At 50.4% G+C, this 13,337-nt stretch overlaps 6 protein-coding genes across 6 annotated transcripts; 4 read left to right on the top strand and 2 right to left on the bottom strand.

Annotated features, from left to right (window-relative positions):
• Positions 1-1,107: 1,107 nt before the first annotated feature.
• On the top strand, positions 1,108-3,308 carry M438DRAFT_372515 (uncharacterized protein; the record flags this gene model as incomplete). Its single annotated transcript, XM_029908351.1, has 5 exons — positions 1,108-1,208; positions 1,259-1,418; positions 1,616-1,932; positions 1,982-2,195; positions 2,244-3,308. 5 exons carry the CDS (start codon positions 1,108-1,110, stop codon positions 3,306-3,308), a joined length of 1,857 nt encoding a protein of 618 aa, XP_029763086.1.
• A 377-nt stretch (positions 3,309-3,685) lies between these two features.
• M438DRAFT_343323 (uncharacterized protein) lies at positions 3,686-4,565 on the top strand. The gene is made up of 2 exons (XM_029904958.1): positions 3,686-3,814; positions 3,867-4,565. Exons 1-2 carry the CDS (start codon positions 3,742-3,744, stop codon positions 4,316-4,318), a joined length of 525 nt encoding a protein of 174 aa, XP_029763085.1. The 5' UTR covers positions 3,686-3,741; the 3' UTR covers positions 4,319-4,565.
• A 722-nt stretch (positions 4,566-5,287) lies between these two features.
• On the top strand, positions 5,288-5,860 carry M438DRAFT_267908 (uncharacterized protein; the record flags this gene model as incomplete). Its single annotated transcript, XM_029900216.1, has 1 exon — positions 5,288-5,860. The coding sequence occupies one exon, from the start codon at positions 5,288-5,290 to the stop codon at positions 5,858-5,860; it is 573 nt and encodes a 190-aa protein (XP_029763084.1).
• A 148-nt stretch (positions 5,861-6,008) lies between these two features.
• On the top strand, positions 6,009-6,569 carry M438DRAFT_291624 (uncharacterized protein; the record flags this gene model as incomplete). Its single annotated transcript, XM_029901753.1, has 1 exon — positions 6,009-6,569. A coding segment is annotated over exon 1 (522 nt), but the record flags the coding sequence as incomplete, so codon positions are not given.
• Positions 6,570-8,320: 1,751 nt separating this feature from the next.
• Positions 8,321-9,361, bottom strand: M438DRAFT_352974 (Ctr-domain-containing protein; the record flags this gene model as incomplete). The annotated part of the gene is made up of 4 exons (XM_029906831.1): positions 8,321-8,360; positions 8,414-8,864; positions 9,109-9,139; positions 9,194-9,361. 4 exons carry the CDS (start codon positions 9,359-9,361, stop codon positions 8,321-8,323), a joined length of 690 nt encoding a protein of 229 aa, XP_029763082.1.
• Positions 9,362-10,041: 680 nt separating this feature from the next.
• On the bottom strand, positions 10,042-12,388 carry M438DRAFT_372512 (uncharacterized protein; the record flags this gene model as incomplete). The annotated part of the gene is made up of 2 exons (XM_029908350.1): positions 10,042-11,770; positions 11,826-12,388. The coding sequence occupies 2 exons, from the start codon at positions 12,386-12,388 to the stop codon at positions 10,042-10,044; spliced, it is 2,292 nt and encodes a 763-aa protein (XP_029763081.1).
• Between the last annotated feature and the right edge of the window lie 949 nt (positions 12,389-13,337).

Below are 13,337 nucleotides of genomic sequence, written 5' to 3'. Positions count from 1 at the left end.
GACCTTGGCAAAGAATCCTCCATCCGCTTTCATACTCACATGAGCATTTCTCCGAACTTCCCTCTGCCATGTCATGCTTTCTGGTACCGATAGTGCGGTCTTCTTGCCGCCCGGAACTAAGCTTGCAGGCTCGGCAGCTGAGCGATGATGCTTGTCGTCGGATGCCTCGTGTACAAGAGTATCGGTATCTTGATCTCGACCGCTGCCGACCTTCGGAACGATAGAGGACTCGGAAACAGATGCATGGGTGTTCCTGTACAGTGCCTACCAAGAGCATACTCTTTCTGCAATATCAGTACGCCATCTCTATGTATGGCCATAGAATCGCACGAGAATGATGTTCTTGAAGGCAGTACATTGAGAGCAGTCTTGAACGAAGCCTTTAACAGACATGTCTTTCGACCCCTTCGTGCCGCAATCCACTCAGGAATATCAATCACAAGGGTATACATCTTAGTGGATAGAACTGGTCGCATTCTGTGCCTAGTTCCGATGACAGCTGCCAGCTGACTGTCGCTTGGACGACTGGCTCGCATAAAGAAAGACTTACTCACGAAACTTGCAAAGACAATACGACACGGCAGTGATATTTCCTGCGGCACAGCTTACAGCATGCCTTTCAGCTACAAGGTCAGCACTACGAGACTGTTGCCACAAAGTCAAAATTGTGGCTTATACTGTCTATCTCGCTTGCCACACATGACATGCCATGGCATGCCATGCAATTGAACCCTTGTTGACTACATTGACAGCAAAGCCTCAATGAGTGCTCTACCAGCTTCTGCGGCACACGCGCTCTTCGTTCCCGTCTGGTCCTGCCAAAGCCCTAGTCCTCGAGACATGGTTGTTGCGGCTTGGAGCATTATCGTGACCTGACCTGACCTGAATCTTTTCTTGGATATCATGTCACAGTACTTCACGAAAGACCACACACAGCTTGGACGATCTGTTCGAGATTGTCCTGTACTTCGTGACCATGTAACACGGGAGTGTTCTATGATTCTATCACTTCCTCACACACACCCTCCGACTGGGCTCGAGATATAAGAAGGGGGCTTTGGCTTGTGAGTATCTGATTCATCATCTCACTCTCGGCCTTTCCTCAACATGCTTTCCTCTGCTCTTACGCTCTTATCCCTCTCTTTGCTGGGCTCTCGCGCAGCCGCTCAGACAGTTGAGCCATTCGTTCTCGATGGCAGACTTGACAGGCACGTTGCAAGTTTCCTTTTGGCAAAACACTCAGACTAACGAATGTCAGCGCGACTGCCAGCGATAGCACCTACAACTCTGGTGGCACCATTTCAGTGAACGGTTACCCCGTCACAATCCCACAAAATCTTCAAATACAATTTCCTGCTGCCTTTGCTCCATTTGGGAAGTTTGCCAGCACAGGTGGCTTTGTGGGCCATGAGGTGTCGGTACGTAGACTACCTACAGCACTTCCATTGCCGAGCCTCCTCTCTATGTCACAACGTCTCTCACGATGTGTCGAAAAGCATGATCTGCATTTCGACAGCTGGTTATCAGGCGTTGCAGAAAGATGCGAGATCCGCTCGATCTCAGATTTTGCTGCTCGAACTACAATATAGCGTACATGATACTGATGAGAATTTAGGTGACTGGAAACGTTGTCAACGGCAAGGCGATCGCTGGCCTCGTACAAATATCTGAATATCTTCTGCAAGCTAGTTCAGGCACTGTTGAGAGCATCGACTTTGCCACTGGAACAATGAAGATCAAGGGCGGACCGACCATCAGAATCAACGATCCCAACGCCGTATACTCTGTGGGATACACCAAGTCTGGATTTTACACCGCTGATGACGAGAATCCGTCCATCACTGCCTTCAGCGGATTCCCTATGTGCATTCCGAGATCATCCTCAGACCCCCTTTGTCCCTCGAGCAACAGACCAGCAGGTCGAAGCACCTTGTAAGCAAAGCCTCAACCCATGTGTTTAGTCGTACTGACAATTTTAAAGTGCAGCACCCGACCCATTGAAGATGGCGCCCTTCCAAGTCGGAGACTATCTCGAGTACTCTGGCATCAACGACGGTGGCACTATTGTTTGCTACGCCATCGTCGCACCTAATGTACAGATCACCACATCTGGTGCACCAACATACATCCGTATTGAGGATGCTATCATTGGCATCTACGATGGAGGTGCCACATCCGAGTTCGGCGATTCCAGAGTGAGTATTCAAAGCCAGTACCAAATCTCAATGACTGACTCGGTATAGTTCATCGGTTATACTTCTGATCCGAACGCGGGCATCTCTGTCTCCGCTATTGATGTCGACCCTTGCACGGGAGAGGAGACTGAAAGAAGCGTTGGTGCAGCGTCCTACAAGGCTGGTGATGCTCGTAACAAATTTACATGGAGAGCTGGCACTACCACATCCTCCAAATACACCCGCGAATATGTCATTCGTGCATCGACTGGCGAGAAACTCACCGACAACAAGATCAATGCTGGTCGCTACGTTCAACCTGTCCTGGAGTTTTTGTTTCCCGAGCCAAACGTCCCTGGAATAGTTCCACCGGTAAATGATTTCAGCAACATGCCGTTCCTCGCTCAAGGCCTTGGAAGGGATGAAGCTGGAAACCTCTGGGGACAACTCAACCCTTGGCCTGGTGCAGGTGCGCCTGCTACAACAAGCTGTGGACCCTACACGCCCCCAACTCCTACTTCCTCTTCTGCCTCCAGCACTGCAACTAATGCTGATCCCCCTGGTGCTGCTACAAGTGTACCCACTATAGCAGTTGGAGGCACCCAGACGACTCGTCCTGGAGTTCAAGTCAAGCTTGGCTTCAATGTCACCAACAAAGCCGACTTTACAGCCAACGACCTTACATATAGCTGGACTCAGGTCAGCGGACCCAGTGTTACTCTTTCAAGCGATAGTGCTGCCACCCCATCATTTACCGCGCCCGCTGGCACAGCTAAAGCAACTTACATCTTCAACATCAAAGCCAGCAGCGCATCAGCAGGTACAAGCGGAAATGCAAACGTCACAGTCGTTAGCGATCCTGCTGTTGCAGATGTTGTTACCATCGACAGCTACACATACAACTCTTCAGGAGGCGGTTCTGTTTCGGTCACCGCGAGTACAAACATCGTGGGCTACAATGCGAACCTTAAGTTGTATCTGACAAACACCGCCACTGGCACAGCCACCGCGATGACTTACAATGGAGGAGGAAAGTACAGTGTAAATTTGCCGAAGACCAAGAAGCCAGCCAATGGTATTACTGTAGTGAGTGATGGCAAAGGCAGCAAGAGCTTGACTGCCACAACGGCATAATGATATTTCCAGAGACTTGAGGCGGTGTTTTGGTATAGGTTATGATTATGCTATACATATGTACATACTCCGTACAATTCGGTGTTATTATGCTGAAGACTCTCAAGTCATTGTGCTTGTGATGCGTCAAGTTCTCAGCCTCGGGCAGTGCTGGCCAGACTCGAACCATGACCACAAGCGTGTTTCAAGTTCGCGACTGCCCCGCCATCCTAAAATAGCAGCTTTCTGATTGACACAAGCTTGATGCGACCAAGCTCTCTTGGCCCAAACCCCTGTTTTGATACGTCATTGTGTTGATGGTGATACACTGAGCACCTGCTTGATGCGAAAGGCAGGCGTATAAAACGCAAGTGGGCTCGCATCTAGCACGATCCCGGATTCCCATTCATCCCCATATCGTCTTTCAAACCACACAACAATACCCAACCAAATCATGTCTGACTACAACAACCGTGACTATGATGAGAACGCTGCTCGCTTCGCTGGTGAGGCTGTAGGCAGAGCTGGTAAGCTGCTCCAACCTCTCGAACATAGACACGTTGCTGATGTCTTTCACAGAGGGCTCCTACGACCGTGCAGACCAAGCCTTCGACCGCCAGGAACAAAGGATCGGCGACTCCTTCCGCCGTGACGAACAAGCAGTCGAGAATGCACCAGAGAACATGGCCCGCTATGCCGAACAAGGCTTCAACAACACAGTCCAAGGCGTCGAGAACATTCCCTCAGATATCGGTGCAGGCCTTCGCGGTGCCGCAAACTGGATTGGCGAGAAGATTGGCGGTGTGGAGAATGAGGGGAGACGTGCCGAGCAGAACGTTGAGAACAGATACGATCAAGCCGAGCAAGGGGTTGAGAACCGCTACAACGACGCCGAGCAGGATGTTGACCACTTCGGTCAGAATGCGAAGAACAGATACAATGATGCTGAGCAGGATGTTGATCGCTTCAACCAGGGCATTGAGAACTCATACGATCAGGGCGAGCAGCAGGGAAGACAGCAGGGCTGGTAAACGTCCGCAACAATCAGGGTGTCATTGACGATTGTGAGGCGTGATAACCTCGGAACTTATCACTACGAGTGTATCATTCACAATCCAACAACTGCATTGTAGCAGCTGTTCTCAAGCATTCGGATCGATGCGTACAATGGTCGGTGTTTTGTCGCAAGAACAAAGAGAAGCGTCATGTGAAGCGTGTACCTTCCGAGTGCGTCTGTGGTCCAAGCTCAAGCTTTCATGTTACCATTTCCACCTTCCTGCTTTGTTCTTCTTCGCAGCACTCCGATCACTTTGCCGAATCTACCCGTCTCTCACGACAGATCTCAGTGAAAGATGTAGGACACAGGACTTGTAGCAGCCGATATTTGTGTCCTGCGAGGATACACGTGTAGCCCAGCTCTGCGGTGGTCGTACCGATCTGATGAGCATCATGCATCCTCGCAATCGATATTCGATTCAGGACTTAGTGACCTCGGAAAGCACTCAATGGGTATTACTTGGAGCTCCTCAGTTGGCCAAAGCCAACATGAGAAGGGAGGCTGCTTTGTTCGTTAACGCTTTGTTCGAGGCCTTTTGTTCTTGTGAATCCGGATCCGGTCTGGTGTGATCAACGACCTGCGAATCGTCTCCACTGTCAGCTTGTAAGAGTCGAGTCGATCAGAACTATTCGAATCCAGTACGCAATCCATCATGCCAGATAGAATTGTCGTTTCCGGGGACACATCTTATATAGTGACCAGCGATGAAGCAGACCGATGGGACGATTCTCCAACATCGCTGATACTTGACGATGACTCTCTTCCATTACCGCACGATCCGCACGACTTTCGCCGGCTCTATCTTGATCAAAATGGTCAGCGACGGACCAGGGTTTCACCAGCTGTCTTCGCAATGGGCAAGCTTCCATACCCACAACTAAGGAATCTCAAGCATTTTGAAAATGGAAAAACGGTACCTTCGTACAATCCGAAGCTCCCGTGGATGGGCTACGGTAAGATACTTCGTTACTTCACTCCAGAGGCACTGATACAGCTCGGAATCATCAACCTCTCCCCATCGTTCCGAATCTCGAGCAACTTCGAAGTCGACCCTCGAGCAATCAAAGCAATCAGGAGTAAAGAGCGGTTTGCTCCGGATAATAGCGGGATTCACCCGATATTCAAGAACACGCCAGATCACTGGGACCACACAAGCGATTTGATGTATGAGTACCTCAAACCTTCTCTTCGTATCGCAAGCAAGATACTGGATATGGAAGTAGTTCTAGATTTCTTGACCGCAGTTGGCAAGCCGTGGGTTGAGGAGGAACCAACACTTCTACATGAGGCAAAATCAGGCCAAAAACAATATTCCTTCTACCCCAAGCCACTAACATCAGCCGAGAGAGCAGTGACTGCAGAAGCATTGATTCATATGCAAGATTTTGTCGACTTTGATTGGGACTTCAGCTCGCCCCTCAGTGTTGCCGCATACACTATCACGAGAAAAGTCTGGGATAAGTCTCATAAGAGAATGGTGTGGGATAGAGGCATGTGTGATTACGCAGGATCGTGAGTCTGACGGCCAAGTTTTGCTTCTGGTCCGAGTGCTAATGATGAACGCTAGATACTCCTCAACGATCAAATTCAATGGCGAGTGGAAGAAGTTTCTCAACCTGGACAATCTGCCCGGTAACGATTTCGTTCCGAACACGGACAGCACGTCAAGACTTCTGCGGACTCAATTCACTCTCGCTTTTACCATGGTTCATGAACTGGTCCATGCTTGGGTCAGGAACATGCGTCGAGACGCTCTTAGAATCGATGAAGTTGAGCCATACTGTAACGATGACCGCATTGCTGAGCCCGGTTGGGCCCTGATGAGTGCTATCTTTGGGTCCATAGGATGGCCAATTGCCAACAATCCTGTAATGTATGATGCGCCCTTTGGGTTGAGCACCATCCGATTCCCTGGCACTCGCGACCTCAGGAAAACTTTCGCGGCCGAATCGTACAAAGGTACTCCAGCAAAATGGGGCGTCGATATATCCACCGAGTATGCTCTCCCAATGGATTTCATAGGACAATTCTTCACCAACGACTTTTGGGACACCAGAGTCGAGAGATTTGGATCTGGAATGTTGAGGAGTCCAAAGCCGCTTGGAGTGCGAGAAGCCCATGAATATACAGAGAATTCATTCGAAGCTCCCGAATCGCCACGGGTGAAGAGAAGACTAGTGGACGGCGTAGAAGTAGACGATCCGGAAGCTCGGTCGCCAGAACACGACACACTGCATCCTGGTGTGAGGAAGGGGATTCTCTTACCAGATTCGGCATTTGATGGTGTTGGAAATAGATTGGACTTGCGTAGTGGTAAGATTCAGAAGACGAAGAGGAAGAAGACAGCAAGGTACGTCTCGTTCAGAGGGTAGGGAAAGCATAGATACAGGTTCGGAAACTAATGATCACAAATGACAGGCAACTAGGCATTCTATCTCCCATACCAGAGGCTCCTTCGCCCGTGTCGCCAATGTATCCAACGTCGCTAGTGTCGCGAAATTCACCAGTGTCGTCAATTTCATCGGAGGATACCTCAATGCCAGACGCACCGGACTTTGATCAAGGATACGTCTATCCGCCTTCGCAAGCCCCTACTTTCGGCCAAGGATACGATGTTCTTCCACCGGCCCTCACTATTGGCCAAGGATACAACCCACTTCCACCAGCCCTCACGATCGGCCAAGGAAACAATCATCTTCCACCAGCCCTCACGATCGGTCAAGGATACAACCCTCTTCCACCCTCCCTCGCTATCGGCCAAGGATTCAATACTCCTCCACCAGCCCCTACTGTCGGCCCAGGATATAATCCTCTTCCGCCAGCCCTCGCGATCGGCCTAGGACCCCCTACCCTCCCACCATTCCCTACCATGGGCAAACTTTTCGGCGCTGAGATCAAAGACAACGGCGAACTAGGCCTGCCAATCTTGTACCAAAAGGCAGGAGAAGGATACGACTACCAACAGCAACCACGCCGCAACGCTCCAGACTTGAATAAACCCCTACCGCAGATTCGGCGATCGGAGAACATCGTTCGCTCACCAAGGGAGATTATGCAGGGTGAGCAGGACCCCGCGTACTACGATTCAAGCCCCGAGTATTCTGAAGAAGGCGCAGACGGTCTCACATCCTTCGAATTTCGTCGCCTGAGAAACTCAGAATACCGCGCACCTCCCGTCACCACACGTCCCGTCACCTACGAAGAGCGCCGTGCCCACAAAAAAGCAGCCTCAAAAGCCGCCAGACAAGAAGGGTTCGAGAAATGGATGAAGCAAAAACAGGAAAAAGCCGATTACAAAGTTGCCAAAAAGGAGGCTCAAAAGGAAGCCAAGGCTGATCACAAGATTGCAACAGAACAGGTCAGGACTAAAGGTAGTCTTGGTCGGGCCGGGTTTAGGGATCTGTTTGCGCACAAGGAGGATCCGAATGAGGAGGAGTATAAGCGTCTTCTTGATCCTGACAGTCCTGAGCATGCGTACGGACATTCATCGGGATATCGGTAGAGGGTTTATGTTTATGGTTGAGGTCGTTGTGTTTTGAGAGGGCAGGTTTTGTTGCGCATCTTTCTTGTGTTTGACTGTTTTTCGACGAGTCGTTTTCTTGTGCAGTAAGTGGTGTTGTTACTTGGTTTCTGTTTTGCTTGGTCCGGTTGAGTAGAGGAGGATGTTTTTGCTGTACTGCACACTTGCTGTCGACGCTATATGAATCCAAGAAATTTCTTGTAACTCGAGCAAGCTTCCACAGAAAGAACAAGGATGCTGCGCTGGTCAGAACACAACTCTACGTTTCCCAGTCGCCTATGAGCGGATCGTCGGTGAGGCGTTTAATGACAAATAAATGACTTGGACGATCTGATACTGAGGATAGGGTTCAATGGTGCTGCTCGTCCCTCTCGGTTCTGTACTATGTAGTATGTACTCGGCGCTATCTTCGAAAGCCTGTCGCTTCTTGAGCAGCCTGCCGTGCTACTTCAATCCTTATCCACAGCACACAGTTGCCTCGTCGTGACTCTTGTCCCTGTAATGTCGTCAAAAATGCACGTCGTGAGACACGATAATGGATCTACTTACGTATCACCACCAAGCTTCTCCCATCCGAACACGAAGAAACCGAGGTAAGCACCGATAAAGATGCAAATGATGAGATAACCGTTATAGTACATGGCCAGCAGCATGATGAAGTAGGCGACTGCGAACTGCAAGCAATGGAGCAGTGCTCTCACCATCTGCTGGGGCAGAGTAGGCTTGAAAGCTCTGGTCTTGATGCCGGTGGCAAGGGCCGAGGCGGTAGCTGTGGAGGCAGCTTTACTAGTCGATACAGTAGTCGGACAAGCGCATTCGTTGGCAGGATTTTCGTTGGTGGTAGAGGCGACGAGACGGCGATGATGGGCGAGGATCATACGGTCGTGTTCTCTAGCGAGACGGCGAAGAAGCTCGAGCACCATCACGAGGAGGATGACTCCGATGCAGGAACCGGCGAACATGCCATTGGAAGTGATATGCCAGCTTTCGGAGATGAAACCTGTATCCAGTCAGACAAACCTCCTTGTGTGTCAAAATCTGTCACGTCTAGCCATCTCTCTCAGGGCCATTTGGACTGCAGACATGCACAATGTTTTTAACATCGGTCCGCCGTCCGTAGAGAGTTCCTAATTGTCACACTCTCAGTGGAGGGCTGCACTAATCTTAAAAACATTGTGCATTCCCACAGCATGCGCGTGACAAAGTTCTGCACACGGGGAGGAGGGTGAATCAAGAAATCGTACAGGCGTCAATTGTGTTCCAGTTCCACATCATCTAGAAACATGGTTAGCATTGAGAAAGGTCATGACAAATTCAATCATTGCTTACAGAGATCTTGCAACTACCCATGCCCATATCCATGTCCATGGCTCCGCCCATGTCCATCGATGCCGTTGATGACGCGGTGGGAGCCGATGATACCATGCCGGCCATATCCATCGAAGTTGTAGTGGCCATAGCCATCGAGCTACTCATGCTCATACCTGACATATCCATGTTGGAGAAATAGTGTTGTTATGGTACGAAGAATAAAGAGGAAGAGGACTGGCGAACACGAGTTTTTGTCACTGATAATAGCGAAACAACAATGACCCTGCCAAGACATAGATGTGATAGTCAAGAGTGCCTAGTTGCCCGAGTGAGTGAATTAGCGTGACTTCCGTTTGGCAAAGAGAAACATCGCAGCAGCCCTCCCCCCGCCCAACACTATTGGCCGCATCTCGACAAATCACCTAGTATCTCAGCCTTCCACCTGCCCCACGAGTTCCGTTCGTGTGAGTGGGTCCGAAGCGTGTTTTTGGGCTAGGCATGTGGTTCAAGCTGACCATACATACGCTTGCGTGAGTTCTGACAGGAGTGATGATCCTCCGGCATGTGTTCCCACCGCGATTTCCAAAGGAGGCCCCCTGGTCTGTTTTCTCGCCTGTGTTCGTGCCGGGAGTGTTCGGTAGATGATCGGAGAGATGATATCGTTCAAGAGTCTCTCCAAGACTAGGGCAGCCAATGTCGCTGTCCCTCAGAATGCACGATATTTTTGAGCTTCCTAGGGCTACATTAATAGCTCAAAGTTCCTGTCTCTTTGCCGGAGAGGCTCTCAGTTGAAAACACTGCCGGGGAGATTTAGGATAGGTCCACTGGTGAGAGCATTCTTATCTACAGGCTGACTCAGTGATCGTCTACCAGGCAAAAGCCTCTTCGATGATATCAACCGGCATGCCATCTCTCAAACATCCGACCACAGCTTCCCTGACCTCGTCAGACATGCCTCCTGGTGCACACACGATCACGACAACTCTTCGTCCCTTTTCTGCTACAGACCTTACAACATGCTCGATGTTCATCCTGCCTCGCTGCAAGTTGCTACCTTGCTCGAGGCCTTTGTCTTGGCTGCCGTTCTCCCCAGTGCACCAGAAACGATAATCTAGATGTCTGTTTTGTGCAAGAGCTGTAGTCGCATCCGGCAAAAGTGAGCTCGAGACATGATGAAGTAGAGCTTCCTCTCGCGCTGACCAGGCCAGAACAAAATTGGTGGCACAACCCATCAAAGTTCCCGAAGCAGGGAGTGATCGAGATTCATTGACGTATTGTTGCAGGAAGCTCATCGAGCTAGTGATACCAATGCCACCAGCGATACACATGATGGTATCGGCAGTCTTCAGCGGTGATAGCGCCGTACGATGTCCACCATAAAGCCCCTCTGTCATGACGGAGATAGGTAACGAGCTTGCTCCTGACTTCTTCAGCTTTTCCAGGAGAGCAGCAGTCATGCCCTTCCTGGCACGCATGAGACACACCATCTGATCAGGATGCCGTGCCTCGTGGCTGATTTGCGAAGCAGAAGAGCTGTCGATCTCAATGTCGTGAACTTGTGCTTCTTTGTGGTCGGATGCGGGCGAAGTCGTTTGTGTATTGCGGTTTGACTCCGGAGTGCCCCAAGTCGCAATGGTGAAAGGGTGGTTCTCCCATGGCTTTCCAAGCAGGGGTATGTAAACAAACGAATGTTGACCGGGTCGCACGTTCCAGGCTTTCTTTGGAAAAATGGTCATTTCCAGTATGTCGGTATGCGGTATCTGCTTCACCACAGCAATGGGGCTACCGAAATAGTTGTAGAACATTAGACGGAAGAAGCGCATGAGTCGATCGAAGCTCCAGAAAGCAAATGCGACATAAAGCCAGACTTTGTAGCCCCACTTGCTACCAAATCGCAGATGAATGTGATACCAGCAACCCATCAGCGCGAGTATAGCGAAGGCTATGTGTGTGATAAGGAAGACCTCGTAGGAACGCATGCGTATAGGTAGCACAGCAAAGGCTACTGCAAGACATAGCACGACGGTGGCAATGATACCCCACCAGTAGTAAGGCTTCGCCGCTTCAGCTGCATACGCAGTGGATCCGCCAGTCCAGAAGTATGTAACAGTGTAGATGATCGAGTGGACCACAGCCTGAACGGTAGCAACTCGGGATGCCCAGCGATGAATAGCCATCATTGTGCTTTGGTTCCAACCAGTAATGGCCATCAACAAATTGTTACGTCCGGAGAAAAGAATGGCGAGTGCGAGATTTGCGAAGCTCAGAACACCGGTACGGTTCGATACGTATGCAGCAATCTCGTGGCGGCGGTCTGCGTACCAAGCATTGGGAGAGACGTGATGAAACGAGACTGCAGAGAAAATGATATTGAGGCTGACGTATGCAGTAATGAACAGCGACAGGGCACGCTTGGGAAGATAGCCAAGTCGGTATGGCAGTGGTGATAAGTGATGGCCGTTGAAGGTCGCGGGTACGAGAAGATGCTGGTTGAGCTTGAGCGATAAGCTATTGAGTGCGACTTTGTGGGCGAAGTGCGACTTCCATGTTCCAGCGATGAGACAGATGCCTATGACGAAGAGCATAGTGATAAGTCTAAGGCCAACAGTCAGTAAATTGCCAGTGGTGTTCAAGAATTTGCCTGGCTTACGAGTAACGAGTGTGCCGATATTCGGACGACACGAACTCTTTCATCGTGACATAATTAGCCAAGTAGGTCTCTTCATTGACCAGGCTCGTGGAGTTCAGCCAGGTTGAGTCGGTTCCTAGCTCGACTGGAGGGGCAGCAGAAGGCAAAGAGCTCTGCAAGGTTGACACGGCTTTGCCATTGGCAGCCAGCTTAGCAAAGCATTGGTCCTGTTTGCTCTCCGTGACACCATTCTGAGAGCATTTGTCGCGGACACAATATGAGAAGCTCTCAAGCCAAGTTCGGTCGCTGGCGTAGCAGGCATCGCTTGTCGTTGCCAGTGACTCGCCCCCCATGTCCATACGTTTGACCAGCTTCATGTCCATGCCGCCGTGATGCCTATCCATATCCTCCGAGAATGTGGTGCAGTTCAGATATAGAGCGGACAATGAATCATGGCAAGAGTAGCAGCACAATGGCTGATACATCTGTATGCCAATACCAATGACTCCATATTGAACATCTGCAGCAACAGCTCTTGAGAACAGGACAAACAGACTAAGCGCGAAGGCGTGGAAGCTCTTCATGTTGACGAGTAAAGATAGCGATTGGAATGGCACCGTGAAATTGCGCCGACATACAGAAGTGATGCTCTTGTTTATCATCAACCGCGAGGAGACTCAATTCGGCATATTATCAAACGTCCGATACGGACATGCAAGTCGAATGCGTGCCACGAGGACATTTGAGCAAGTTGTTCAGGTGGCTGTTGTCGCCATTGCCGTATTGAAACATCTAGACGGTGTTCGATATGAGCCAAATGGCATGCATGTGTGGGGCCGTAAATCCTCGTGGGAACGAAATGCACGTTCGGAGAGATATTGAGCAAGTTTCTGGCCATGGCGTCCGCGTGGGTGAAACGATTCGGCGGATGGCTGAGGCCAAGCTTCGAGCGAGCGAAGCAGCACCCCGGCAAGGTAACGGCACCCATACCTAGTCAAATCTAACAGCAAGAAGGGACGCTGCTTGGATGTAAGCCAGGATACATTGAGCTCGTGTCGTCCTCTAGCCGTAGAACGGCATCCTGGCATCGTTGTCCTTTTGTCAGGCACAAATCGAAGCCATCCCTTCTGGCCCACGGACTAGGACGGATTATCTCTCCATTCTATTGAACATCGGAGTCTGGTCATTCTGAAGTTCTCCATGAGCTCAGGTTGACTCGATCGTGAGCAGTGCAGAGTGCGTTCCGTTGCGTAGGCAAGAGTCGCAGTTTTGGGTAGCTGCTCTTTCAGGTCGCCTTTTCCATCACCTCTGCAGCTTAGCTTAGTCCGTGACGTTCTGACTCGACTCGAGAAACATCTCCTGATCCTCGAGAAGTCACAAGAAGCTGATACTGTGAGATGTTGTTGTTTTGCACTTGAGCCTTCATGGAAGCTCGACAACTTGATCAGCTGGACCTCAGCTGGAGATTCGACGCGTTGGCGGCTATTGCGGAAAGTACGGTTATAGCGGTAATAGCGGGGTACTTTTCACAAG

The sequence above is a fragment of the Aureobasidium pullulans genome (assembly GCF_000721785.1).
Source record: "Aureobasidium pullulans EXF-150 unplaced genomic scaffold scaffold_4, whole genome shotgun sequence".
Lineage (NCBI taxonomy): Eukaryota > Fungi > Ascomycota > Dothideomycetes > Dothideales > Saccotheciaceae > Aureobasidium > Aureobasidium pullulans.
This window is presented reverse-complemented; position numbering and strand designations above follow the sequence as displayed.